This window comes from Pestalotiopsis fici, assembly GCF_000516985.1.
Source record: "Pestalotiopsis fici W106-1 unplaced genomic scaffold PFICI_Scf_2, whole genome shotgun sequence".
Taxonomy (NCBI): Eukaryota; Fungi; Ascomycota; class Sordariomycetes; order Amphisphaeriales; family Sporocadaceae; genus Pestalotiopsis; species Pestalotiopsis fici.
Window position 1 is genome coordinate 5126196 of NW_006917092.1, and position 19636 is coordinate 5145831.

Here is a 19636-nt window from a genome sequence, read left to right on the forward strand (position 1 = left end):
AAAAGGGAAATGATCCGTTCAAGCATGCATTTAGTGTACATGAGGCTGTATGCTGGTTGCCAGAGCACTGGAGTCCAATGGTGAGGATTGGGCATGTGCTGGACATGGGATCAGACCGATATCATTGGTTGAGGGGGCAGAGTAGAAATCAAGGAAGAAAACGTGTGTATAGGAAAGCTCTCAGCCGCTCGAGTGAGACTGGTTCGACTGGTCGGTACTGTACACACGCTTCAAGTGGGGTGGAGGCGCAGCTGTCAAGCAACTCCAGTCCTGTGCCTGGCCGCCTTAGATATGCCCCTCAGTAACGTCACTTTAACATTGTGACTTTCCGGGCAATCCACAATTTGATTGAGGCTTGCAATCGCTTCGTACACCGTGACAGGCATTCCCATCTCTTGGATCGCATTTCTCCAGATATCCTTTGACATTCTAGAGAACCGTTCATCATTCGCTACCTTTTTTCCCGTGCAGAGATAATCGACTCACTCTGACAATATGCCGGAGCTGGCTGAATCGATAAACGCCATAAAGGAAGGCGCCAAGGAAGAGCCCTTTACCTACCTCACTATCTTACAGTATCATGTCACCTCACCAGATGTCCTGCCTACCCTCAACGAGGTGCTCGGGTCCAACGGAAAGCTCGCCCAGGATATCGGCTGGGACTTGGTGCAGCTGTTACTGGACATTGATGGGTCCGAGGCATGTCTGGAAACGGTAGCCCGTCTGGGCAACCCTCGAGAGGTCATTATCAAGGTCATGGAGGCCCTCGAGGGTTTGAGTGAGACTTCCGTCGATGAAGCTGCCCTGCTGGCAGACGCAGATGTTCCCGAGCCTCCCACAAATGTGACGGGCAAGTTCGTCATCTTGCTCGGAATGCTAGCCATTCTGCAGCGGCGCATCAAGACAAAGTACCCCTCTAGATTCCTCGGATCCTCGCTGGTCAAGGTCTACGAGGCGTATCAGCCAAATCCCGAGATGACGGCTTCAGTGATAAATTTGGTCCGATCCCTATCGGGTCGCAAGAGGCCGCCTCTGCCCACGAGGAAATCCAGTGTCAATGTGGCCAATCCAGACCAGGATGGTGACGCCTCCAAGAATGCACCAGATCCCGAGGCCGAGCAGGAAGACCCTACCGAGGAGAAAATGCAGACAAAATTGCTCCAGTCCTTTGTTACTTGCATTCTGCAGAAATATGTCAATGAGAACTGGATGCAGTGGTCAGCCAGACTGCTGGAGCATTATCAACCAGAGAAGAAGATCCCTGGACGCAAAACTATCATACAGTCCTACACCGAGGATGCAGATCTCCATGAGAGAGATGCTGTAGTTGGGCAACTCGTCGTAAGTGTTTTGAAATAATCCTCTACTTTATCAGAAACCCACTGACAATCATAGGCTCTGTCTCGAGACTTGGGCTTGAAAGAGGCCTCGGCCTCCTTTGTGAAGAGCTTGTATGAAGGGGCCACGGGCTTTGACCCAATGGCAGCATATGATGACCTCAGTACTGCCGACGATATTCACTTGTCGCCTGGTGGCGCTGTGTGTCTTATTGCCTACTGGCTATTTTCCGGCGAGGTCTTCCAGGCAGACAGCCCTCAACCCGAGATGCACATCTTCCCAGATCAGCACACGTTGTTGGAACGGTTTCTAGGCGCCGCACCGCAAAGTGAGATTGAGAACAACCCCGGCATAGCAGATGCCCTGTTGGCCATAAGCTTGGCTCTGTATCAAAAGGACTTGATTGCCAAAGGCACCGAGCCTAACATCATGGCATATCATCATCACTTGACTCTTGTTGCCGTATTTCACCCAGATCTTCAAGTTCGGAATGCGGCAACAAACTTTGCCGGCACAATACTTCACTCAGACCCAGACGACCAGGGCCGGTTAGAGATTCTGGAGGATTTGCTGGAGAACTGCGGCTTCGCATCGCTCAAGGCGTGTGCCGTCACGTGGTTGAAGGAAGAGCTTATAGAAGCTAAGAAGTCATCTTCGTCCAATGTGTTCTCATCACCAGACATCATTGACCGCCTGCAGTACGACATATTCCCCGACAGTATATCACTGAAGTCACTGTCTGAAGAGCAGCTTCAAGACTTTTGGGTACAAAATGCCCTCTTCCTCCTCCAAGTTGCAAATTTTGCCTACTTCCTGTTTGAGGGCAACAAGGACTTGGTGCCGGCTGCAGTAGGTGCAGCTGTCGAGCAAAGATTTGTGGATCCTCTGATCGAAGCTGCAGAGAGGCTGCTCAAGGTTGAGGGTACAGCTGGCCATGATTCCATGGATTTGACGATTCTAGTGGATCGCCTAAAGAGCCTCCCATCTTGAATCGGGATATCTGAAGACAACCTAGACATGCCAATTTTAATACCACAGCTTATGAATAAGATACGAAAAAGCTTCAGATTCAGCTACAGATACCATGAGTCGAAGATCTGCAATTACTTTTGTGGCACAGTCTAGTAAAAGCTTCATCTATTTTGAGAATTATTGAAAGTAGATGGGAAGAGCCTACAATGACTTTTCATTGGCATCGGATTGATTTTTGAAACGCGATTATTCATTACTTGAATGCAAAATGTAGTAGTGAATGAATACCTTTGCGCAGTACCTACAGAGTACTGTTGGTGCTTCTACGGGAACTTTCCAGTTCCGCCTGCCACCATCTCATATACATCCACTCAACCACAATTCAAACCTTGGCTCATTATAAGTCACGGTTGACGGCCTTTTCGCATCAACTCAACAAATCTTTGCCCGCGTTTTTATCCATTGAAATATCAAAGTATCCGCCTATTCGATTGATAACACGTATCTTGGCAGATCAGACGCAGAGTGTTAATTTAGCAGAAAATTCAAGGTAGCTGAGCTGGTTAAACATAGTCTTGATCTGGATCTGGGGGTATAATTATTTATTCTCTTATAATCCATCGCGCAAGTGATAGCTGGCGCTCCATCCGTCTAGGGTAACAAAATTCCTTATCCACAAACACAAGTACATTGAACACGCAGGGCACTAAATCATTGTACCTCTCTCGAAACTGTCCCTGATTTCGGCCGTATATTTGTTGTAGAACCGATCCAGCTTCTGGTTGAACTGCTTGTTCTTCTCGTTGATGTACGTGACGTCGCCGTCGTCGCCATTCTTCTCCATACGCTCTCTGCGCTTCTTGAACCGGTTCTCCTCGGCCTTGCGCATCTCGGCCACCAGCCGGTCGACAGCCGCCTTGTCGGGCTTATTGTCCACAAAGCCCGTCGAGTTGGCGGTGCTGTAGAAGCTGCCGTCCTTGTCCACGGCAATGAGCTCGCCGTCCTCGGTCTCGACAATGTCCAGACCGCCGCTCGCGGCCGCCTTTTCAATGGCGGCCATCTTGTCCCGTTCGTAGCGCTCCATGTCGGGGGCGTCCATGTTCTTGAGCTGCCGCTTGTAGGCCTTGTTGCCCTCGACGGCGTAGTCGGCAAACGCGGCATTGTCGCGGGCGGCCGCGCGCTTCTTGAGCCGCTTGTCCCAGCGCTCCGACTCCTCGACGGTCCAGTCCCACGCGCGCTTGCGCTCAAAGTCCTCGCCGGCTTCTTCGGCCTCGGCCTTGGCTAGTTTTTGGGCCGCCGTGTCGCGCTTGCGCTGTAGCGACGCCAGCGCTCCCGGGTCCGAGGCCAGGCGTTGCGATTCCTTGGTCGCTTCGGCTAGGTTCTGCGATGATGACTTCTTGGCCCGCGCCTGCAGAGCGCGGAACCGCGCCATTCGGTCTGCCGCTGATGTCGTGCTGGAAGAGGAGGCGGCGGCTGCCGCAGCTGGCTGTGGTGTAGTTGATGCACTCTGCTCCTCTTGGATGTGGTCTTCTGTATCTGCAGTCTTCTTCTGGGGCTCTGGGGCTTCTTCTGGTACTGCTTCTATCTCGGGTGCCTGTGTTGGCACTTCCTCAGGCTCCGTTTCACCAATCGGTTGGGCCGAAGACCTCGTCTTTCTCTTCTTTGCGGCCGGCATTGTGTAGACTAGGGGTCCCGAAAGTTTCAATGGATGATATTGACTGGTCTGTAGTATGCTATTTGACACCGAAATGTTGCAGCCGTAGCGTTGTTCAGAATAAAAGGGCTTGGTGGTAATGTAGTGACGTATTTGTTTGATGCTGTATTGGAAAGATGAAGTCAACGTCAAATGCAGACAAGTTCGCACTGGGTCTTAGCGCTGGTTGCAGTTTGGCTACAGAGTAGAGGTCCAGCCTTGGAACACGACCTCACGTCCGAGCTCGGGTTTTTGGGTCGGATTTTTGGAAGGGCCGAGTAGCGACCTCTTCGGTACCTAGCGGTTCAGCTCCAGTGCCTATGCCCTAAACTTTTAGCGCTTGACGGGCCCCCGGATGCGCTATCCCCTAGTGCGCCGTTCCCCAAGAAAGATCCACTACCCGTTATGAAATCTGGGGGATCTACTCGACTATGGCCGTTCTCCGCTCCACTTTGTCATAATCACACGATTCTACACTTTTTACAGTCCATTTTGGAGAGATCATTTCACAGGGCCGCTGACCCTTCGCTTTCCTGGACAGAGATTCTCGGAACATGTCAGGTCCCTACCGAATACCTTATTGCACGTCTTTCCAGAGATGCAACGCCTGGGACACCCTCGAATGCTCGGCCGGCAATGGGCCACATCTCAACACCCCATTCACCAAATCATAAGACACCACGTCGGTGGCAGAAACACATGGCGTGGACGCGATCCCACCCTCGGACGTGCAGACATTCCAACATACACTGTCAATCGCTTGCTTCTTGATCTCGACGCCGAAGATGCCGAGCACGTCAGGCCGTACGACCCAGATATTGATGGCAAACCCGAAAACCGCCATGCCAAGAGAATTCGCATGGGTGCACAAGCAGATGGCCGAATCGAAATATTCTTCGGCTATGCCAAAAAACGAGACCGAACTTTCTACAATACGTGTAGGAGTCGAGCAGTCGAATGGTATATAAACGACTTGGTTATAATTTCCACTCTACTTGGTGGTCGCGCGCAAAATCATCAATCATTAGACCAGGAATCTTCAGATACAACAGATGGCCGTAGTAGTCAGTCTGTCAACAACACACTACACGGCATAAGCGACGAGGGAATGGAGATGAATGGAATCCCTCGAACTGCCAACAATTTCAACTTGATTTCATACATGTTGCATCGACAGAAGCAAACGCTTGATTCCCATAGCACTCTGCACGATTTCACAAAGGGCATGTCCAGAAAAGTTATGCATGACATGATCTGGAAGAGCAACAGCGTAATGGAGATCAAGAGGCCGCTCTTCTTCATAGCCAACACTGTGTATGGCAGTGAACTCGTGTCCAAACAGAGTCGGCAACTCGCCGAAACGTGCTCAAGAGTAGTGGGAGATTGCCAAGATGTCTCAGAAATGGACAAGTCGACAGCTCTGGAAATGCTCAAGCTGTGCAACGACTTGGTCCTGCATCTCTTGAAAGAGAAATTGCCAATAGATCAACAATTATGGTGCTTGGGGTTTGAGTTGGCAGTGCGTTTGTCGGCCTTCCCAGCGGCACGTATGTATTTGGAAACTGGGTTGAGGCTTGGGGAGCAGAACTTACATGGCACGAATTTTCTGCTGAGGCCTCTGCAAGCACTTCTGAGGTCCATGGAGTCGTCTCCTTCGGGACACCATGCTGCAATTTTCGGCCTGCTAACAGGACAAGATTTGAGCGGGCATCAATCCCCATTCTCTGTTCAAAGTATGATCGAATCTATTAAGCCATCAGACCCTGCCATTTACCAAACCTACATACACATTCTGGGTGAACTGGGGGCTCTGAGGACTTTATGGCATTTGTTCCATCAGTTGCCACGACTCTTAGACACGAGGAACGATGGGACAAGTCAGATTGTACCTGACCTGAAAGAATTCAATGACCAATTCGTCTACGCGTTTCTAAGAAGTTCTCGACATGTTGGAAACAATCGGATTTCGGTCAGAGACATGCGACTGGCAGAGACTACGGGCAACTACATTCATGATTGTGAACTGGATCTCCAAACTATCTTTCGATCCTTTAGATCGGAATCACGGGCAAAGCGATCAGAATCCTCTGAGATATCGACGTCGTCGGAGATGAAGAAGGCGATATCAGACACGTTCCGCGTTACTGACATCGCGTTTTCGATGCAAGTGTTTCTTTCATTGATAAGGACGGCGGCTAGGGCGGGAACGGGTATACGGACAAATGAGAAGACCGAGCCATGAATTAGAAGTTACACGAGATTCGAGTTTTTGATATAAGGTAGCCTACTGTACGGAACTTTGTCCCAGTTCTTTTAGGTTCTGGACTCAGTAGAAGATTGGAATAGGCGACCCGGGCCCAACTCAAAAAAAAAAATATAATGTATGGAGCTGAATGTTCGCTTAAATCAAACAAGAGAGGCAGAGTGCGTGCGCACTTAGTCATGCTGAATAAAACAGCGTCCCCAAGCAATTATCACAAGAGTCACCAACAACGACGACGAGCAGAAAGTATCGAGATGTCAGGGGCATCACTGCAGGCGTTTTCTCCGTCTGGGCCGTTGAATCTTCTCTCGCGCGCAAGGCAGCAAACAAAGGACCCGAGCTGCCGTTCAGCACTATTCGAGCCGAAGGAAACCTTGGGGAGCTGATGCTTTTGATCGGAGGAATTTCATCACGGTGATTGGTCAAGTTGCGCATTGGATGCATGGAAGCAGGACCAAGCCGATGGGTCGTTGAATTTTGGTTTGACCGGGACTTACTGATCGCCGGACACTGCATCGGAGCCCACATTAGCCTCGTACACCCACATGCCAGCATACAGAATACACCCATGCATACACATACGGAGTGGACTTGCCATATCTTACATACAGCCTCTCTACTACTGTTCACTACTGTCAGGTTCGTACCCACTGGTAAGCCGTTAGGCAACGTCAAGGCCATTCGCTCAGCAACATGTACGCCGCCGCGATACTGGGATTTCCTGCTCTTGCTGAGATCTGACCGGCTTATCCATTGACATGATGCTGACCACTGCCGGAGCCGTCTTTGCGCCAATCACTGCCGTGGCCCGGCTCAGCTCCTAGGTTTCCAGCTACGTTTCCCCCCCTCCTCACGATCTGACACGAGCCGCCATCAATCATTTGCCCGAGTGGCCATGTTAGTCCTACGTGATGGAAAAAAAAGCTACCCACTCGGTTCAGGAACCCATAACGAACCAACCGGGCTGGGCTGGATGTTGGCTAGACTCTGGCTGGGAAACTCGGGTGGGTTGGACGGGTTGGTGTGTGTGTCTCTGCGGGGTTCTACATTACATACATACGCAAGATAGGCTCGTCTCGTCATGGCAGTCAGTAGTCCAGAACTCTGCGAGGTGGCTTACCATTCCGCTGGGCCCCGAAGTCGAATGGAAAGAAAGTCCCCGGACCTTGCTTCAAGTTTTTTCTTTTCCCTCTTTCCTTTCTCTTTAGTAGTCTGACGTGTGCGTGTCGTTATGCGATAGATACTCTTCTCCTCCTCCTGTTCTTGAGAACACAGTCTCGTATTCTCTGGAGAGGAGAAAAAAAGCAATAACTGTCCGCCGTCATTTGTTTTTCTATCTCTTCTTGTGGGTGGCGGCGGCGCTGTTGTTCTTGTTTGCATTACATGTCCACTACACATCAGGCAGTTATGACCAGCCGCCATCCTTCATAGTCATGAAGAAGCCGCAAATGTACCGGCCGAGCTGGCTTCGGGCCATGGGCTCGGCATCCTCTTCACGGCAGGATAGCTTCTGGAGTACCGCCCCTAGAGGGACTCTTGGCACGAAACGTCGGCATAGCCTACAATCCCAGCAGCTCCCACTGATTATGATGATGGTGCTCTTCTTCTTCTCCAGTCTATCGTATGCCCAGAGAGATCCCGTAAACAACTTTTGTAGGAGATTCGGCCATCAGTCTGCTGTCATTGACCGGAAGCTATACATTGATGGCGGTTTCATCAATTATAGTCCGTTGGAGGACGATCCAACCAACTACACAAGTGAGTATACTAAAACCGCGCGGCCATTTTCATGTCTAAATCTCGCCAAAATTTCGTGTCTGCCTTTTATCAAGAGCACCACTGACTGAGACATTTTAGACACTTTCCTGTCTTACAATGACCTTGACGAGATTGCAGCGGGTGGTATGCCCCAACTGTACAGCAACCTGTCCAAGAACGCGACCATTCCTAGCGTAAACGGCGGCGTCCTGTGGGCAGATACCGTCAACAAGTACCTATTTCTGTACGGGGGCGAATCCACCGTGTCACCTCCGACAGAAATATCCTTGTACTCTTATGATACCCTCAACAACTACTGGACCAGTCTCAACGTTCCCCAAAGTCTCGCCAGCGCGTCATATGGCGCTGGCGTCTCTGTATCCGAGATTGGCCAGGCGTACTATTATGGAGGGTGGCAGAGCAATGCGAGTAGCCCAGGGTGGACGGGAGGACGGGCGGCGACCACGGGGCTGATTCACTACGACATGGACGCCCAGCGCATGGACAACATGACTGGGCCGGACAATACTGGTAGAGCCGAGGGCTCCATGGTCTACCTTCCCGTGAGTGACGGAGGAATGTTGATATACTTTGGCGGGAGCCAGGATCCAGGGAACGGCAGCGTCCTCGGGCAGCCCATGGACGAGATTTTCATCTTTGACATTGCCAGTTCTCGGTGGTACACGCAAACGGCCAGCGGTGATGTCCCGGGCATGAGAGCCAGATTTTGCTCTGGTGTGACGTGGGCGGACGACCAGAGCAGCTATAATGTGTATGGATTCGAGCCCAGCTGACATGTGATCCGTGAAAAAATTACTTACATGGATATAGTTATCTCTACGGCGGTCTCGGTATGCCAAACTATACCTCGGGGTACGACGATGTGTATATCCTGTCCATGCCGTCCTTTACCTGGATCAAAATGTATCCAAACAACACGGCAGAGCAGTACCCACACCACTCGTTGACGTGCAATGTCATCGATGGAGCCCAGATGATCATTACTGGTGGTGAATTTCCACTCGACAATACGTCGTGCGATGCTCCGACCCAATTTGGCGCCCATGGACTTGACATGGGCGAACAGAATGCTGATAGAAGCCCGGTAAGCCTCCAAGTTTTCTCTCCACCTTGATGACTATCATGGGCGAACTCACCAATACTGTCTTTGAATATCCACTTTTACTCTCAGGAAAGACAGAATCAGAATACTAAATGTCTGCACAGTGGTTCTTATATCGACCGAATATCACGAGTTATGTTGTACCCGATGTCATCAGTAATGTGATTGGCGGTAATGCCCAGGGGGCAGCCACCAAAACCTCACCCGTCGACGGCTTTGACGAGATCGACCTCAAAGTCCTCATGGCGAGGAAATACACGGCCCCGGCACGTTCGCCAACGCGCAACGTGTCGACGGCCACGGTGACGGTACCGCCTGCCGCCCCCTCTCACTCGTCCTCCCTTTCCAGGGGGGCCATTGCGGGTATCGCCGTGGGCTCTGCGGTCGGAGCCCTCGCCGTCCTCGCGGGCATATGGCTGTGCTGCCGCCGCCGGCGAGACATGATGCGGGACCGCCAGTCCACGGGCGGCATGTCGACGGTGCCCGCGCTGCAGCATCACCACGCCCACACGAACTCGGGCGACGGCAGCCTCTGGAGTCCCGTGTCGAGCCACCAACACTCGCCCTACGGCACCACGAGCAGCCCCGTGTTTGCGCACCCGCAGCACTTTCCTCCCACGGCCTACATCCCCGACCACCCCGTGGAGATGCCGGGGAACCTGCACGACTCTGGCGCGAGTGAAATGTATGACAATAGCAGCGCCCAGCGGCACTCCAAGATTGCGTCCGTCGGTGACCAAAGTCCCATCGGCGGCGGCGGCGGCGTCGCGAGCCCGTACCCACCTCCGCTCAGCATTCCCGGCGGCACGGATGCAGTCAAGCACGGCGGGGTCGCGAGGAGCTGGCCCACGAGTCCCGTGGGGGGCGATATGGATCAGGTATCGCCGCTGCGACCGAGCGTCTATGCCGGCGGCGGGTATGGACCCCAGGAGCTAAGTTCCGAGACGACGCCCGTGTCGCCGCGGAGTGCGACCAAGGGCGGCCATACTCATGAGACGTTCTATCACGCCTCATGATGAAAGGGGCGAATGCACTGATCCATGATCAAAAGTTGTAGTTGTAGTAGTAGTAGTATATATTGGTGATGGCGTATGAGTGGAATGACGAGGAACAATGGGTCAGGGACACACTGACAGGAAGTGGAAGTAGTTTAATAGTGGAATTACTGGGGGATTGGGATTGTCCTTTATACCATTTGGTTTAGTCTGATTTTATTCTCTATCGATCTATAGGAGGCGTTATTGGGAAATTGACGGTGGATATCAATACCTCAAATATATCTCTGTCGCAACTATTTGACCACGTCCACACCATATTTACACTTGTTAATAAAGGATACTAAAGCATCATGAATTAGCACTTCTCACTGAACAAATTATTGTAAAAGGGAGCACATTGTACAAGTACTCAGGGTGGTCGACGGCTATAAATATTGCAACCTTGGCTTTTCCTCATTTTAATAGTCAGCTTTACACCACTTATAGTTTATATGGATTATAATCAACGTAAATATAGCGCATTATATATTGTTCACCTTATAATTGCAACGTGGCTCCCTACCGGTCCACGTCACTGGATGTCACCATTATAACCCGTCCTGTACGTGCATAGAGTCCGGTTTATAACCTTTAACTCTGTCATCAACCTCCGGTCAACTGTCAGGGTCCTTGCCTAGGTACTCGGGTGGATATTACACATTTATCCAGGTTGATATATCGGTAGACGTAGGTAATATCAGAGTTATTGGATACGTATGCAGGTTCAAGGTGCATGGCGGTGCAAGGCTCCTTGTTTGCACAGCCTCACTTGTTAGTCCTGCCTATCGTGCCATGTACTCACAAGTGCAACCAACCAGCGGTAGCCAAGAGGCAGAATGGACAAGGCATCTATCTACCCCGCAGTGAGTTGGGACAAACTACATAGGACATGAGCCAGACGCTTTTCGCTTTGGAAATCTCCCTGTCTGCCATTGCAATCCTTGTGCGCCCTATTGGGCGGCTCCAATCACCATTGTGCAACGAATTGCAGCAATGGCTCTTGAGTATGAACCACTCGAGCCATCTCTGCGAGAGATCCGACTGCTCACTCTATTGCCGGCATCCAACACATCAGACGACGCAGTTTCCGCTAATCTGCAGAAATTTTCGCTAAACAGACAACTGATTTTTAAAGCGCTTTCCTATGTCTGGGGTGACGAGAATGATACAAAGCCAATCAAGGTCAATGGCAAGACGGTGCCAATTACAAGAAATCTGGAAGCAGCGCTTCGACAATTGCGGCGCTCCGAACCCCTGGTGCTATGGGTAGATGCCTTGTGTATCGACCAGAAAAACACAAAAGAAAAAGGGTTTCAGCTTCCCTTGATGTGCGAGTTATATACACGATCACAACAAGTGATCATCTGGCTCGGTGAGGGAAATCGATATATCGAAGCATTGTTTCAGTGGGCCAATTCCACAAGAGCATCGGAAGCGGCCAGTATTGAAACTCCTCCGTCAGCTATCCCGCCTGCACAGAATGAAAGCGCAATGGCATGGATTGGTTATATCGACCTTTTCCTGCTACCATATTGGAATCGCATGTGGACATATCAGGAGATGGTCCTGCCAGACAATGACCCTGTTTGTGTCTATGGTAGTCACAGCAGCCCACTTTCGGTAATCACCGCACCTGAACTCTTTTCAGAATTGGTACGAATGACCGATCCGCATTCCATCTTTACTGAGCTGGCAACACTAGATCTGTCCCAGTATGAGGATTCCATTCGCCAAAAGCTACCTTTTGGCGTGGACGCACCGGTGATTCAGGAAATCGGAGCCGCGATCAAGGTGGCACGTTTACCACTTATTGGCAAAAAGCTCGACAAACTTCACATACTCCTGCGCTCTACAGTTGGTCGCAAGAGTCACGATCCCCGGGATCGCTTTTATGCCTTGTATGGATTGTGTACGCAAGCGCGATCCCTTTGCCCAGCAGACTATGCCGAAAGCAACTGTATCGACAAGGTAGTGGTCATGGCAGCCGTCTTTATTGCGGAATTCGAGCTTAGTCCCTATTTTATGATTGCCGAATTTGGAATGCGCGCGTCGAGATTCTCTGACCTCATATTGCCATCTTGGGTTCCCGATTTCAACGCAGTACCCAACTTACATACTCAAGAACCGCTATGTGCAGAGAGCCTACAAAGGAGGCTGGCAAGCGACCCTAAGCCTGCGAATCGATGCCGAGACTCTGGTATACTCGTCGAAGATCCTGGTATAGGAGGCCTTGAGAAAGACATTTCCATATCGTTGCCAGCATACCTTCACGAGTTCCAGCGAGAAGTAGAGTATATACTAGAGCGAGTGTCCCCTGGTGAGTTCAGTTCTCTAATATCGAATCCGCACAATGGTATGTTGGTCATACTTCCTGATTTCGTGTTGAATGGTGAAATGGTGTTAATAAATAGCTTGTCGCCAGCATTAGTTCATGATAACAACAGTCCAGCAGCACATCAAGTTCTTCAAAGCTATTTAGGTGATATACCCACCTTACAAATAGCTGCTCGCCGTATTGGTGAATGCTGCTTTTCTTTCCCCTTTGAGCAGAGTCTGCAGGAAAATTCTATCAAGTTGGCTTGCTTTCTCCTCTTGCTGCCCCTCTTGCTACCCTCGTTGGGCTATCCAAACATCGACGGGCTACAGATGTTGATCCAAGTCTATGAGCTGCAAGGGTGGCCTGGCACCCAAGACGTGCCTAGTTTGGATGACCTCCAAACGGCATATGAAGCGGTTGTAATGCTAGCTTCATCGTCAAATATCACTGGCTTCCTATATTTGATCACGGATTTGGTGCAAAAGGGATATGTTCCATTGAAAGAGCAAACGGATAGAGAACGCGTATTGCATGTGTATGCAAAATTCATCATTGCCTGTGCTGCTAGGCTTACCGGCTTAAGCTTCTTCGGAGTTGGCGTTGAAGGGACATGCTGTGTAGGCATTGGGGATGGATTGATTGAAAAGGGAGACCTCCTGGTTGTGCCTATGGACTCGGAAGGCGTGCCACTGGTGCTTCGACGTGACACAGTTGGTGACTCTCACCAAGCAGAGACTGCCTCTGGGGTTCAACAAGCACACATGGACAAAGGCGGTAGAGTATATTACAAAATGGTTGGACCCGCGTTTATGCATGAATTGGCAAAAGAAACAGAATTGGTCGCTCGGTTAGCTGAAAGGATAGCAGAGGATTTCTTTATTCGGTAAATAAGCTGAAAATGAGTAAATATCTAATATTAATTAGCGTTCGCTTGTATGAAATATTGTACACGCAGCGAAAAACTGGCAAGAGTTTTGGTAAAGTTATTATCGCATATGCCGGGAAATGTTATTAGTTGAATTCTTTTTGAAACTTGGTATGATAAAATCATATGGCTCCTCAAATTCGCTGACTTGAAACAATTGTTCATTATGATATCTCATTCATGACTCTTTTCTGTCTTATCCAAGCCGCAGCACCCGAAGGAATCCTTGAACAGGGCCAACATCAAAATGGCTCTCGGCACCCCATCAAGAGATGAGAGCAAAGAGAGCAAACCTTGGCGAACACCTCGTCATCTCCTCCTCTTGCTACCTCCTATTCTCTCCTTCCCGTAGGAACCGGGGGACCTAAACCTCCCCAGAGTCGGCGGTATTCGCCAAACCACCACCACCCCAAAAGACCTTGATGGCCTCGCCAGCCGGGTTGTTAGCCGTCTTGACAAAGACGTCCTGGCCCTGGCGGAGCGCCACGCCGTCCTCGCGCTGCTGGACGTTGTAGGGCCGCTTGGAGCCCATGATGGCGTACGTGGTGCCGACGAGCTCAAATACGGGTTCATTTGTCCCCGATGAAGAAGAAGAAAATGAGGAAGACGCTTTGGATCGCTTGAAACATATATCATTCGTCTTGGGTTGGACGCTCCCCTTGGCCGATAGCGAGAGTTGGTGTCGGCTGGTGTCGTAGAAGCCTGACACCTCGTCGACGGGCATAAGTCCGGTAGACATTGTTCTTTGTGTGTGTGTTTTTTTTTAATCCTTCCTTTTCGATTAGGGGATTTTTAGTCGGGCTCTATTATTGGATGCTAAGGTAGGTAACACTTGTAGGTAATAGCTCAGGTGAGGTTCTGGTTCCGTGTTTCGCTCCGTGAATCATATACCTATCAGGTAATCGTAACAGGAAACGCCAGACAAGTGTTTGGTTCCCGGAAGCATTACGTGTATATACTCCATTTTTTACCCTCCTAATTCCATCTCGAAAGAGTCATGCAACAACATATAGTGCGATGTCGAACAACTTCACTACGGGAAGGGGGGCCTGATGTGTTATTGGAATGATCTAGACCTTTGAGAGAAAGAGCTGACACCACCGCCAAACCTGCCCCAAGAAACCATATATTTTTCGTCATGACGACATATTCAGATGCAATATCCACAAAACAAGATGGTGTATCGACCCGAGAGTACGGTCTGGTTGTCAATATAGACTTTAGGTCTAGTCTAGCTTTTTCTAGCCGGGGCTTGTTCAAAACGGTTGCCATCCTATTGCGATGTCTGTCACTTGGTGTTTTACTCTTTCGAGAAAAGTCCATGGGGAAAAAATCAGTCTTGCGGCTCGTCGTGGGCGGCAGGGCTGAAATGTGCTTTGGAAGCTTGAATCGCACTGAGTTTGACCCGATGCCATTGAAGCTGATCCCTCGATGATTGCGGTAAGTCCCCCCCCCTTCGCGTGGATAAGAAATTTTCGAACCTCAGTCCATCATGAAATCATTATTTGCTGTTTTGGATACCCTGAATATGGAAAGAACAGCATTCCGATGGGTTACAGATCAAGCTCGGACATCCTCTGAAGTGCAGTCTGCCTGTTTCACGGAGTAGCACGTAGTCACCAAGATGCATTACTGACAATACCTAGATCGGGAGAATCCACGGACAATTACATACTAGAGCCTCACCCAATACGCAACCGATACAAAGCTTGAGTCAATAGCCGGGCCACCCTTTTCAACTACCACGAGTAACTTGTGTGTGGACCATGAGAAGTGTGTCTGGTTTAGACTTTATAGTCCGGCATTCCTATCCCAGCCAAGCAGACTCTCCCGGATGAGATATCTGACATGTCAGCCCTTCCCTTGGAGACCAAAAAAAAAAAAGAAGAGGGCGGCAAACGAAAAAAAAAGTCTAAAAAGGTTTAGGCAGTCGCTGCACGATCGCGGCTATTGGTGTGTAGGATAAACAAACCCCTCCAAAGTATCGCAATACGTTGCTCTCTCATCCGCCAGCTCCGAGGCTGAAGTAACTAATACTAGAATTGTTCTGGCTCGTACCTGTTGCCTCTTATAGTTCCTGACTAGGGCGCGTAACAAGCAAAAAGGCAAGACGCGTGGCAGGTTTATTCATTGTAATTTTTCCCCCCCCTAATCAATGACGCCCTCCTCAATTATGTTGGAGGCAAATCTGCAAGAAAGACAGAAATATTGAGCTTACCATGATTTTGTACTTTTGATGACGTGGAAATCACATTCTTTTAAATTTATACACCATGTCTTTAATCCTGCATGACGCCAACACAACGTCCAGCCTGTACATTCATCTGTTACCTGCAGGTTTATCTATGTCACCTGCGGAAATAAATCTCGCTATATCCAAGGCCTGGGCGCCATGTGCGGGACGTGTGTAGGAAACAGAATTATTACTATTCATGTCTGGTTAAATCGCTTGAGAGGACTTTATGAGTAATAATTCTGTTTCTTCAGATGGACTCGATTGAAACTTTGAAAAGTTTTCATGCCTAAAACTCTATAATACCTAGAATCTCTAGTTCTTTATGCATACTCATGCTTTCAGGTACTCGAGCATAAATATTCCCTAGCTTGAAGCATATCAACGCCAAGTTTTGGTCAATTTGTGGTACATAGGAAAGCTGAGATTTTCAAACCATGGACGTGGTACACACTCTAACACAATTTACATAAATCACTCCAATCATAGAAAAGGACGCGTAGGCAGACGAACACTTGATGCTCTGGAGTAATGGAAGGAAATGGTTGTGTATCAAGAGTCTTGACCTCGTTCATCCGAGTTCCTGATGTGATTTGCTCAAAGTCACAAGGGCCACAGACTTATTCGGCAACATGTAAATGTCAAGATTTTACTTGATTGTGCCCTCATTTGGGAGCAGACTATGCTATGCTATGTGGAGATGATCCCTTTGTTCCTTTGCTGCAGACTGGTTCTGGTAGTATCACTATAAATATAATGAATGCCAATCCGTGCAAAACTCCTTCCCGCTACCTAATGCGCTAAAGTGGTATAAATGCCGAACAATGAAAATTTTCAATGCATCGTTGTGATGTGAAAAAAGAAAAACAAAATAGCCTGGTGCGATTGCCAGGATGAAAGTTGTGAAAAGCCAAAATCCCCCAAAAATGCTTTCGATGTGAAAACGCCGATGCTGCCCGCCGTTGGAGTATGCATGATGCCCGAAGCCGTGATCCGTATATGCCCCAAAGAAAATCCTAGTCCCGCTGTATCCCATGATGCTTTTGTAATCAAATGAAATGCCCCTCCTGCTGAATTGCCTTGCAAATGACCCCCATGTGGCACATGGAGAGCACCTTGCATGAAACATGGAAATTGCTGACGACATTCTGGGAGAATCCGTGTCTCTCCCCAGACCTAGAACAGACGTCGACAACTGTCCTAGGTAACTAGGCTCACCGCAGCGGCGGCAGAACGTCCACCGATTGCCGTTTGCGGAAATAAAGTGAGACCTCATGCAAGCCACCGTCGGAGTGTACCCATGCAATTTTGATACAATGGACAAAAAGATGCATGGAAACCCAGGACCCAGATATTTGGTGAACGTGGAGAAGGGAAAAGGTTGCTGGGTTTTCCTCTGGGGTCCGGGGGGTTATTGATTGACCCCCGCGTCTCGCCCGTTTTTTTGCAATATCGACGATGCAGCCGGTAAGCTTGTCGGATATGGAAAACAAGTAGAACGAACAAGACCCCCACACCAAGCGAACCTTTCCCCCCAGGGGAAAAAGTTGATTTAGGTACCGTGGGGTAGACTGGCTGCAGTTCATGCAGCGGAAATGTTAGAGATCCCTGCCGTTCCGTGATGAAATGTCGCATCTACCGGCCGACCATGGGAGTCACTAGTTCAATGCTCTTGGGTCGGCTGTAGCCTCCTGGCTTCCTAGACGGCAGTGGGCGGTCTGGTGTCATGCTGGCTGTGGCGTATCCATAAGCGTAGCCAGATGCGCCATAACCACTGTCGTATGTCGAGGAATAAAAGTTGACTGGCTTCGTGTAGGAAGTGCTCGGGCTAGTGGTGGACGTCTTGGTGAATGGCCAGAGCGTCGATGTGCTCGTTGTCGGCGAAGGCGGGCTTGGTGGTCGGATAGACAGAGACCTCAAGGCAGATACCGCGCTCGTGTATTGGGAGCTGGTGGGCGTGGAAGGGGGCGAAAAGTACGTCGAGCTGGGTCGCGACGGTGAGGCTCGCGGGATAATGTCGCGGGGCTCTGAGTTGCCAGCCGAGTAGAATGGCAGGTTGCTGCCATAGCTGTCATGGCTCTTGGCCGAAGAGTATTGCGAGGTGATCAAACTTGGGGTCTGGTCATGCTTGCGGCATCTAGTACATGTTAGTAGGAAGTATCTCGACGATTGGCATACAGAAACTGTCGACTCACGATTCAGAGCAGTACAAGTGTTTCTCTCCAGAGGGGATGAATTGCTTCTCGCAGGTCATGCTGTAAATACCACAGTTAGCGAATCATGAGTGCATGGTACAGACGGTGCGAGCAGCGTTACACAGGCCTGCCCTACTTGGTGCGCATATACTCACCAGAACTGAGGAAAGCTCTCGCGCTCATCTTCCCATCCTCGCTCCTCATCCCATTCCCGTTCCCTGTCTCTGGGATTCTTTCCGAGCTTCTGAACGACAGACGGCGTTGTCCTCCTCGACAAGGTCTGAGGCCTCTTTGGTCTGGACAAATCGGAGGCGGTGACAGCCTTGCGAACATCGGTCATGGAAGGGTTGGTCGAGCCGTGGCCGGACTTGCGACGTTGGTGGTGCATTGGGGGCGAATGTGATTGGATCCCTGGGGTGGTGATCCTAGGTGCGATGGTTGAATATGGTTGGTTGAATACCAAGCAAGCAAAGCAAATCAGGGTCCCTCCAACTCTGGTCTGCAACTGTTTGGGGGGGGTGAGAGGCGGGGGTGTGGCTCTTTTTTACCGCCCGGGTCGATCAGCCAGAGAATTGAGAATTGGTTCCTAAACAAGAGGGGGGTCTCTTGGTCTTTTTGACCGGGTGCCAGTTGGGTAGTAATCTAACGTGCAAGTCGCTTGACTCGATAGAGATAGATATCGATAACCAGTAGCTGGTAGCGGCGAAGCCTTGGCAAGAGATAAGGGGAAAATAGTTTTTTTTTCTCGGTTGTCCTCGGTATATGTTGCAACGAGCCAAAATGATTGACAGATAGTGGTGGTGGTAGTGGTAGTAGTAGTCGTTTTTCTGGGGTCCGGCACAAGTCGAGAGTGTCCAGGTTGAATTACCAGCAGTATAAAGTTGTGGGGGGAAAAGGCACTTGGTTTTGAGAGATTCCAAAACTTATTTTTTTTTTCTGGGGCCTTGTTGACTTATACAATAATGGTTGATGTCGCGCAAGATGGTAAAAGATTGATTTGATTTTTAGCGGTGCCAATCTCTGACAAAGAAGAATTGCGTGCTCAAGCTTGGAAGAATGATACAAGCCGGTGCCTGATATGACGGAATGTCCACGGGTTTTGTTGGAAATGGTTCCTCAATTTGGCCCGATTGCGGTGGGTGCAAGTGGCTCTTTAAAAGCTTCTGGACAGCTCTGTAAGCCAGATCCCCATGCAAAGCCGATTAGGCGGTGGAGTACAGGCGGTCGGCGATGTTGTAGGCAGTTAAAGTAGTAGTAGAAGTAGCGGCACCAGTAGCAGTAGTAGTAGCCTGTTAGGCAAGTCCAGTGTGACTGCAACCTGGAGGGGAAAAAAAGATGGAACAAATCCAAGTACCGATAGTAGTGTGACAAGTAACGTAGTTTGTGCCTTGATCCAGAAGAGGGAAGGAGAAGAAGAAGAAGAAAAAGAATAAAATTCTTCTCTTGCCCTTTGTTTTAGACGGGAGACGTAAGAAAAGTACGGTAGCGAGGACTATTACTTGGCGCTGTGCGCGCTTGTAAGTTCCGGCTCGGGATTTTGGGTTTCGATCTGATCGCAGCCAGGACTTATCAGGGCTGGGGGATAACGGGCCTAACAGATTGGTTGCCGCAACTCTAAATATGACACAAGAGTGTGTGTGTGTGAGCAGTCGATTGCATGCAAAAGATTGGTCGGTGGCTTTTCTCGTGTGTAGATTGATGGCGGGTTGGTATGGATGAGGAGCCAGCGAGGTTCTTGTTGTGTGGTTGTGGTTGTGGTTGTTGTAGTGCAGAAGCTCGAAA

General features: G+C 49.8%; 7 protein-coding genes across 7 annotated transcripts; 4 read left to right on the forward strand and 3 right to left on the reverse strand.

Annotated features, from left to right (window-relative positions):
* Positions 1-495: 495 nt before the first annotated feature.
* PFICI_03745 (uncharacterized protein) lies at positions 496-2328 on the forward strand (the record flags this gene model as incomplete). Its single annotated transcript, XM_007832326.1, has 2 exons — positions 496-1341; positions 1396-2328. 2 exons carry the CDS (start codon positions 496-498, stop codon positions 2326-2328), a joined length of 1779 nt encoding a protein of 592 aa, XP_007830517.1.
* A 688-nt stretch (positions 2329-3016) lies between these two features.
* PFICI_03746 (Pre-mRNA-splicing factor syf-2) lies at positions 3017-3985 on the reverse strand (the record flags this gene model as incomplete). Its single annotated transcript, XM_007832327.1, has 1 exon — positions 3017-3985. The coding sequence occupies one exon, from the start codon at positions 3983-3985 to the stop codon at positions 3017-3019; it is 969 nt and encodes a 322-aa protein (XP_007830518.1).
* Positions 3986-4601: 616 nt separating this feature from the next.
* Positions 4602-6245, forward strand: PFICI_03747 (uncharacterized protein; the record flags this gene model as incomplete). The annotated part of the gene is made up of 1 exon (XM_007832328.1): positions 4602-6245. One exon carries the CDS (start codon positions 4602-4604, stop codon positions 6243-6245), a length of 1644 nt encoding a protein of 547 aa, XP_007830519.1.
* A 1496-nt stretch (positions 6246-7741) lies between these two features.
* PFICI_03748 (uncharacterized protein) lies at positions 7742-10163 on the forward strand (the record flags this gene model as incomplete). The annotated part of the gene is made up of 4 exons (XM_007832329.1): positions 7742-8024; positions 8124-8796; positions 8856-9129; positions 9252-10163. The coding sequence occupies 4 exons, from the start codon at positions 7742-7744 to the stop codon at positions 10161-10163; spliced, it is 2142 nt and encodes a 713-aa protein (XP_007830520.1).
* A 1014-nt stretch (positions 10164-11177) lies between these two features.
* On the forward strand, positions 11178-12663 carry PFICI_03749 (uncharacterized protein; the record flags this gene model as incomplete). Its single annotated transcript, XM_007832330.1, has 2 exons — positions 11178-12537; positions 12629-12663. 2 exons carry the CDS (start codon positions 11178-11180, stop codon positions 12661-12663), a joined length of 1395 nt encoding a protein of 464 aa, XP_007830521.1.
* A 1127-nt stretch (positions 12664-13790) lies between these two features.
* PFICI_03750 (uncharacterized protein) lies at positions 13791-14165 on the reverse strand (the record flags this gene model as incomplete). Its single annotated transcript, XM_007832331.1, has 1 exon — positions 13791-14165. The coding sequence occupies one exon, from the start codon at positions 14163-14165 to the stop codon at positions 13791-13793; it is 375 nt and encodes a 124-aa protein (XP_007830522.1).
* A 3129-nt stretch (positions 14166-17294) lies between these two features.
* PFICI_03751 (uncharacterized protein) lies at positions 17295-18242 on the reverse strand (the record flags this gene model as incomplete). The annotated part of the gene is made up of 3 exons (XM_007832332.1): positions 17295-17796; positions 17855-17914; positions 18010-18242. 3 exons carry the CDS (start codon positions 18240-18242, stop codon positions 17295-17297), a joined length of 795 nt encoding a protein of 264 aa, XP_007830523.1.
* Between the last annotated feature and the right edge of the window lie 1394 nt (positions 18243-19636).